Source organism: Diabrotica undecimpunctata, chromosome 11 (genome assembly GCF_040954645.1).
Source record: "Diabrotica undecimpunctata isolate CICGRU chromosome 11, icDiaUnde3, whole genome shotgun sequence".
In the NCBI taxonomy this organism is placed as follows: domain Eukaryota; kingdom Metazoa; phylum Arthropoda; class Insecta; order Coleoptera; family Chrysomelidae; genus Diabrotica; species Diabrotica undecimpunctata.
In genome coordinates this window covers 23,306,121-23,315,227 of record NC_092813.1, presented here as the reverse complement: position 1 = coordinate 23,315,227, position 9,107 = coordinate 23,306,121, and the positions used below count along the sequence as shown (strand labels likewise).

At 36.8% G+C, this 9,107-nt stretch overlaps 1 protein-coding gene across 1 annotated transcript; it reads left to right on the top strand.

The window, feature by feature from the left end:
- Positions 1-356: 356 nt before the first annotated feature.
- Positions 357-1,001, top strand: LOC140452766 (uncharacterized). Its single transcript, XM_072547093.1, has one exon. The coding sequence runs from the start codon at positions 357-359 to the stop codon at positions 999-1,001; it is 645 nt and encodes a 214-aa protein (XP_072403194.1).
- Positions 1,002-9,107: the final 8,106 nt, after the last annotated feature.

Genomic DNA, 9,107 nt, shown 5'->3' with positions numbered 1-9,107 from the left:
CGAAAAGATCTTGCAAATGAAAAGAATAAAAGTAGACTACACATCCTGCCGAGTGATAAAATCAAGGTTAGAAATACCGAGATGCTTGAGATGTCTTGCCTTTGGACACAAACAATGGCACTGCAAGGGGCAGAACAGAAGAGGATGTTGCTTCCGATGTGGCAAAGAGGGTCACATAGCGCTGGAATGCAAGGAAGAAACAACCAGATGCCTCAACTGCGACGTGAATGGGCATGTGGCAAATTCAAGAATATGCCCAAAGTTCAACCGACTGGTTGAAAATAGAAATAACTGAGGACTAGTCCCAAGAGTATGAGAGTGTAAAAGAGAGCGCGAAAGAAATCCAAGGTTTAGAAATGGCAAACAAAGAAAACATGACTCGAGAGCTGAGAGTGCTCCAAACTAATATGGGAACGGCAAGACTAGCACATGATCTTGCTGAGACTGCCGCAGTAGAAAAGAACATCGATGTGCTGGTGACGGCGGAACCAAATCCAACAGCGGTGAAAAGAAGAGGATGGTTTGTAGATACGACCGGGAGAGCTGCTGTACGAATCTACAATAGGAAACTGCGAGTGTATGAAATTAAGCCGAAAGAAGGATATGTGATTGTTCGGATGGAGGGGGTGCGACTGGTCTGCTGTTATATTTCTCCAAACGTGACGGTGGGCGAGTACGAGATGAAGATAGACGAGATCATGCAGGAAGTGGGAAAAACAGGTGGAGAATACGTAGTGCTGGGAGATTTTAACGCAAAAGCAGCGGACTGGGGATCTCCCATCACCGATGCTCGCGGCAGGATACTAACTGACTGGGTGGGTGCTCTAGACCTAGTGGTTCTGAACACAGGTCTGGAACCTACGTTTGTTAGGAGAGGTACAGGTACGTACATCGACGTGACCATGGCGACACAAGAAATAGCGGCGAAAGCAGTAGGTTGGAAGGTTTTGCCAGAGTACACTGGAACTGAACATCAATACATTGAGTTCTCGATAACTTGAAAGGGGACCACTAACACGGTCCGTGCATCCGGGACGTCGATGGGCAGATGCGGCGATGGGAATGACTGGAAAGTATACGAGGAACTAATTAAATCGAGAGTGAGCATAATGCAGGGTCAATCACCGACAGTGGAAAGCCTGGAGAGAGTCATTAAAGAAGAGGAGGGAGGCGATGGAGGGAAGCAAGATTGGTCGCCAAGATGTCAACAGGATGCCATATTGGTGGAATGCGGACATCGAGGCACTAAGAAATGTGTGTATAGCAATGAGAAGAAGGTTAACAAGAGCAAGAGGTAGAGCAGGAATCAACCCTGAGATCATCGAGGAGATCGAGGAAGAGTACCGCGCAAGGAAGAGGGAACTGTACAGAAAAATCCGTACAGAAAAAAGAAGGCACTGGAAAGAGTTGTGTGAACATCTAGATGAGGACATCTGGGGTCAGGGGTACAAGATCGTCATGAAGAAGTTCCATGCGTATTCTCCTTACGAAATGCCTATGGATAAGAAGCTTGAGGTAACAAGAGAGCTCTTTCCGGACGGCAGATGTCATGGTGTATGGAGGGATGAAGGAGCTGAGCGAGCTGTACCCTTTACCATGGATGAACTTATCGAGGCATTGGGTTCACTGAAGACTCGTAGGTCCCCAGGACTAGATCAGATACCACCTGAGGCGGTGAAGGGTCTAGGACGGGTGGAACCTGCGTGGCTTCTGGAACATATGAATGCACTGCTGGAAGCACAAACTTTTCCTGAGCCTTGGAGGACATCGAGGTTAATACTGCTTCCCAAAGCTAGGGAAAAGTATCGAAAAATATCTGTCTGCTTCCATGCATCAGTAAGCTGTATGAAAGGATGCTGCGAGTACGCATAGACGACATGATTGAGAGGTCAGGTGGTTTATCAAGGAGGCAATTTGGTTTTTGTAAAGGGAAAAGCACGATTGATGCAATCATGAGTGTACTCGAAGCATTGCGCAACAGGGGGGATGAACATCGCTGGGCGGCTCTGCTGTTGTTTGACGTTAAGAATGCATTCAATACGTTGCAGTGGAACGAGATAATAAAGGCAATGAAGGAAAGAGAATGTCCTGGTTACCTGATGAATGTGGTGGCGGAGTATCTGTCCGAGAGAAGGATTATGGTGGAAAAGGGCACGATCGTGGACGTGACGGCCGGGGTACCCCAGGGATCTGTCTTGGGTCCGACGCTATGGAATCTGGCATATGACGGGGTTATGCACTGTGAATACGGAGAGGGTACAACCCCCTTCGCATTCGCGGATAACCTCGCTGTACTGGTAGTGGCTCGGGATGAGCCAGATCTCAAATACCGGGTTAGAAACGCAGGCGGCGTCCTAAAGAAATGGATGACGCAGCACGGACTGAAACTTGCGACAGAGAAAACCGAAGCCATCATTCTGAAGGGGACAAGGAATAGGCAAAATATTGAATTAAAATGTGCGGGAGCATGTCTAACACCTAAGAAACATGTAAAGTATCTAGGAGTGACATTGCACCAGAATGGAAAATGGGGAAAGCACGTGCGGGACGTGGTCTGAAAGGCTGCGAATAGTACGGCTGCGTTGGGGAGGGTGATGACGAACATTGGAGGACCCAAATCCGAAAGGAGGAGGGTCTTACACGGTGTTGTACAATCGATCGTCCTCTACGCGGCACCAGTCTGGAGCGAGGCCGTAGAGATAACTGCCTGTAGGAGTCTCATGACACGAGTAGATAGAACAAGTCTGTTGCGAGTGGCATGCGCCTACAGGACTGTGTCTGCGGCAGCCTTATGGACCATCACTGGATGTGTTCCGTTGCATGTTTTGGCGGTGGAAAGAAAAGAGCTTTATGAGAGAAGAGGTCCAAACCTTACTGTGGCCGAGAAAAGACAGGAAAGTGGAAAGGTCAGTTGAAAGATGGCAAAAAGAATGGAACAACACGGAAGACGTGACACAGTGGACGAAAATGCTAATCCCGAACATAAGAGATTGGGTGAACTGTGGCCACAGGCGACTGGATTATTTCCTGACGCAGGCGCTCACAGGACACGGGTGTTTTAGGGCCTACCTCTATAGGATCGGAAAGGCTGATACAGATGAATGCCTATACTGTGGATACTCGGACACTGTGACACATACGATGTTAGATTGCAGCAGATGGATAGTGGAAAGGAACAGAATGGAGAGAGAGACAGGTGTGAATTTTGTTACAGTGAGAGAAATGATTGAGAGAATGATTGAAAATAAATTCGTTTGGACTAACATACACAGCTATATCCGTGCAGTGATCAAGAAAAAGGAAGAGGAAGAAAGACTGCTAAACCAACGCTAAAGGTTAGAGTGAATGATGCTGAAAGGTGAAGCTAGAAAAGTGGGTCACACTGTGTGAGTTGGAATGCGTGAGTCAGACTGTGGGGAAGGAGGAAATGCCCATCTGGAAATAATGCCGAACTAGGAGGGATGAGTGTCTTTTACGCGCTACCTGGAACGAGACAGGGAACCTCCTTGCTGATGAATAGAGTGTGGATGTGTATGAATGGAGAATGAATGAATAAAGGTAGTGATTCGGAAGTGATGCCGGCCTTACAGCGGCCATTCCGCTTCCGGATCGCTGGATGACAGAGGAGGGTCTGGTTTAGCAGGTAGGCGTTCGGCGTAGACTCGGCGACGAGAGGGCATTTTAAAGTACCTCGGGAACTATCGCCGGGAGTACGAAGAACGAATCCTGCATTAAAGTTAGTCAGGCGGCGCCCTGGACTGAGATGTCTTTTGAAGATTCCAGACCCCCCCTCTATAAAGACGAAAAAAAAAAGTGTTACTTCAGCAGCGAAAGGAAGAACATCATCGACCGTTGAAATATTTAGGATTTTGTCAGTTTATTACTTAAACTTATGGTACCTATTTTTTTTTTATTTGAATCATAAACAGTTATATTCGTTTTTGTATCATTTTATTGCTCAAAATCATTTAAATATGGTAAAACTTCTACAAATTGTGTCTGTTTATTATCAAATATTTAGATAGTCTGTTTAAATTATTTTTATAAAAATCTCTGTTGTAGGGTTTATAAGAAATTAATCAATTTAAAAGTTATCATGGATGCAAATACCGCGCCATGGAGAGGAAAACTCATTAACAACATGGTTTCAATACAGAAAACTAATGATTCAGAGCATAGCACGAATGAGAACAAAATATTGACGGAATTAGAAGATTCAAAATTTATTGTAAGTAGCAAAACAATTTCAAGTTTTTAGTATTAAAAATTTCTTTTTTGTTGCAGCTGTGTTCGAATAATTTGGCTAATCAGAACATTAGCTTTACAGAAAACAATGAAGATCATGCTGACACAAAAAGCACATGTACACACCCAACATCTTCTAAAGGAAGTTTGACTGTGGAAACCACTGGATGTGCAGAGGTAAGCTAATTATTATTATATTGATGATCGTAATTTGTATTTTTTTAAACATGAATTATAAGTTCACAATTTTATATTGCTTTGGGATTTTGTGTATGCAAACGACAATGAAAATGAAACTTATCGTAAGTGCGTGGTAATACCTGAACAATTTTTAGGTACTGTTAACCCCAATAATTCTACTAAGATTTACATTAACCGAAAGGAAACTGTGAACTACTACGTTTCACCATGTCATTCTAATGAGAGTGATGCTGATATAAGCGACAATGATCGTATAGTATTTATAAAGTCAGTTGAAACATTTCACTCCGACGAGATTTATAAGGGCAGTTCAATATTACATTTACCGGTAATCAAGTTAAAGTATAAATAACACGCGTCAATGTTTCAAACGTATTTGAACAATCCCCGTACTTCGTAGGAAAGAGGTAGAAGAAAGAGAGAATGAAAGATACATCCCATCAAATAAATATTGGACATTGATATGTTATTCAAAATCACCAATATTTAACAGGCTACTTGGAGGTTCGCTTCCAGCCGCTGGCGATGGTGTACAGATAAGAAACGCTGTTGAATCATGCCAGTGCTGTACAGCTAAAATGTTAATTATTTTTACGAAGTATAATAACTGTTTTAAATCATTATACTGTCAATATGGCCTATTGCCATTATATATAAATTATTTTTGTTACTAAATATGATATGTTAAAAACTTTTTTATACACTTATGTACTTTACGACAGTTTTAAGTAAATTAAAATTGTCCTTATTCTGTTCTTCATTAATCTATATTTGAATATAAAAATAAATGATGCGCCCATGTCTGGTAATATGATATTATTCTTTTAATGTTTGTCGGCTACCAGTTTTTTGGGTGTTTCAACTGACTTTATAAATACTATACCTACAAAGTCGAGCAGAGGGGTCAACGAAGGATGTTATCCAATAGCAGCTCTTTCAGTAATGATTCCTTATCAGGCAATTTATCTTCTAGTTCTCCGCATTCGTCCTCACAAAATAAAACATCAACGACAGTTAAAAAGAGTAAAAAGCGCATTCGCCAACTAAGTAAATGGAAAGAGAATACAGCAAAAAGATTAAGAAATTCTGGTAAGTCTTATGTTTCAATGTCTAAATCTAAAAAAGTTGTTGAGGCTCGAAGTATTAAACCACCTGGCCTTGAGAAATGTCGGCTAAAGTGCAGGGAGAAAGTCAGTGAGGATGTAAGAAATATAATTTTTATACTCCAGTCACTGTGGAGGAAAAAATTTTTTTTAACTCTAAATTTTTTATAACTGAATCGATTTTGCTAATAATTTGGAATTAGGCTTATCTTACCTCCTTCTTCAAAAGTTATATATGCGATAGGTGAGCTTTTTATTTTTAAGGGGTGAAATCACCCCTTATTGAAAATAATGAAAAAAATTTATATTAAAGCATTTTTTGGATTTAAATCGTGTTAAATTAGGTAATTGAAATATTGTCAATTATACTTATGGATATTGTGTACATTCTCAACCCTTAAATAATCTTAAAAACAACCCCTTATATTAAAAATTATTGTAAAAAATCGTTTAACAGGTTCAAACGCTTTTGTAGTGCATTTATATCATCTACAATGTAATTCTCTGCTTATATAAAATAATTTTGGTTGATTGCAACACTTCAACCCTTAAAAACTACCCCCTATGTCAAAATATATAAAAAAATCTTTTTCAACAACTTCAAAAGTTTTTAATGTACATTTATATTTAAAAATTCATTTCTTATCAATAAAATATTTTTTGATTGGTTGCTTATTTTCAACCCTTAAAAACCACCTCTATGCTCACGAAACAAATTCCCCTTTGGTAAATGTCTAAATAAAAAAATTAAGTATACTCATGATGTTTTTATTGTAAAAAATTATGCATGAAAATACTTTACATTAGAAAGTATACAAAATATATTTACAAAAATAAAAATTATTTACAATATATCAAATTATTCATTGTCTGAAGCGTCATTCTCGTCGTGTTCAACTCCACCTCTTCGTCTATTGCAGGACAGTTTTGACAATTGTCGCCAGAGCATGTTCCACACGTAGCATTGCAAAATAGACCTAGTCTACGACAGCCACACGCTGAGCCGCAACAATTGCAAAAAATCAGTTTCAATAGTTCTTCTGGTGCAGGTGAACTTTTCATTTTTATTGGTTGTAAAATATCATCACTCTTGAAGCATCCCCAATCCGTTATATCAATCTCTTTGTTTCCAAGCCATATCTGAGTTTGTAAATAAACTCTTTTGATATGCCCATTCAGGGCACTTACAGTTGGTACACGAGATGATAATTTAACTGCACTATTTTTAGTTGTGGCTTTAATAAACGATTCGTATCGCATTTGTTCAAGTAATGATGAATAATCTTCGACCTTATTCATTTTGTTTATGTGGGTGTCTTTGGCAAGGCCATACAGCAAAATTGTACAGTATCTCCCAGCTTCTAAAATGTCTTCGAGATCTGAAGTACTCCTGTCATTGGCACTCATTGGCGGCTTGCCTACGCAACTTCAAAGGAGTGTCGCTTCTCTGTGTTCGTTAGTTCTCTGAAGCAAATGTTCAGTTTAGAGGTGCCTATATTATATACATAACATATATATATATATATATATATATATATATATATATATATATATATATATATATATATATATATATATATATTGTTATGATATGTGAATTCTATGCAAGAAACCTACAAGTTGCTCTTATTTACCGGCTAGCTTTATGAAGATAAAAATAATTTTTTTAAGTTGATTAATTTGTAATATTGTTAAATTTAGAAATGCTTTTAATAAAAATTATTGAACGCCTGAAAATAAAAAAAATTTGACAAACATTTATTCTACTCACCTTGTATTCTCTAAATCTGTATTTTGAATTTAAATTTTTTTTACTTATTTGTCTTAGAACATGCAGACTCTTAACTCAAGCGAGTTCTGTGACCTGTACTGCTTGATAAAGCTATATAAAATTATATAAAGCAAAAATCACCACACAAGAAGTTTTATTTTTAATGTACTGTGCAATTATTCACAAGTGATCAATTAAATATTACACAACGATATCTTGTATAATATATAAAAAAAATTATTTAAGATTCTTCCAATAAATAAGCCAATACTTAAACGTTTAATACTAATATGAATGGATTTAGATTTATGACGTAATACAATATTGAAGTAAGTATATGAAATTAGTGTTTTGTGAAGTTGCAACAAGAAATACTTGATCTAAGATCTAATACGTGTTTGTTTGTCAAAGTATTTATAACCTCACTTACTATCTTTTTAGAGCGAAAACAAAGGTTTATAATCCTTCAATTTTTTAGTTTAACTGTTTTGTTTAATGATTTTAGTAAGCAAAAGAAACGGTGAATTATATTTGGTTAATATTACAAAAGCGATAATAAAATTTTTGTGAACTTGACTTCAAATTATTTTGTTTTTTAACACAAAGATGATTTAGAATGATATAGGCTGCTTAAAAAAAAAGGTAAGATTATTTCTAAAGAAATTTCAAAACTTGCGTTTAACTTTATTAAAGTTCACTTTCGTCTTTCAGATAATCCCTTCTCTAAAAATTTTATGGAAATCTTCAATAACAAAGATTGCATCTTTCAGTGACGTCTTCTAATGGATTAGGGCCGCAAAACTATCAGAATTATCTCTCCAATGGTTGAGAAATATTTATAAGTACCCAAAATGAATTTTAAATGATCTTCAGTCAAAAATAAACACCAAACGGTCTCTTTATTCAGCGAGAATTCAAATGAGTGGAAAAACTCACCTTTCTGGTAGCTGTGGACCTCTTTATGATGACTGCTAACAATTCCCTTATCAGAAAATATACTGTTAATCTGCAGGCTTTGCTAAAATTTAATCAGAAACGATGGTTTCTTATCGGCAAGGTAATTTGAATATACTTTGTTATAATTCAGGACTTTTTTAAGGTTTTTTAAAATACTTTTGAAAAATTGTGACTGCTGAAAAATAATCAAAAATTTTCTGCCTCTTCGTAACTATTGATTTTCTATCTTTTATTTTTCATTGCTTACCAGATCTCCAAGCATTTTGACAATGTTTTTTAAGATCTGACAGGATTTTTGTATATTTTTGACATTTATGATTAAAATAAAAAATATTTTAAATTTTCATAAATTGTTAAATCTTGAGAACTATATTGACTTTTGAAATGAATTGAAACAAATACTAGAGAATTTAAGCATTCTTTTGACATATAATTTCTATAACAAATGATAATTTAAATATTAAAATTTTTACTAACAAATTTGACATACATCAATTTTAACATGAATTAGTTGCTTTTATTTTGCTTTTATTTAATTTTAAAGCTATCTGAAAGCATTTTTGATATTGAATCACTGAGAATTGTCTTCAGATTACCTGTCCATTAAAGATTATATCATTCTGAACTCTTATTTATGAGATATATCCTATTTCACCTCCTAACACGTTTTATTTTCCGAGCTCTATCCATGTTAACTGTATGTTTACTAACAAATTGAAACTTCTTACTTTGTGAATAAATGACTTAAATATTTTATCTGTTTTAGGACTGTTGAAGATTCTATTGACTTGTATATATTAGAATTTGGATTATAATAAAAATTGTAATTA

What these genes read in the sequence shown, in the direction of transcription:
- LOC140452766 (XM_072547093.1), top strand. Translation starts at nt 357, where the DNA reads ATGGCAAACAAAGAAAACATGACTCGAGAGCTGAGAGTGCTCCAAACT.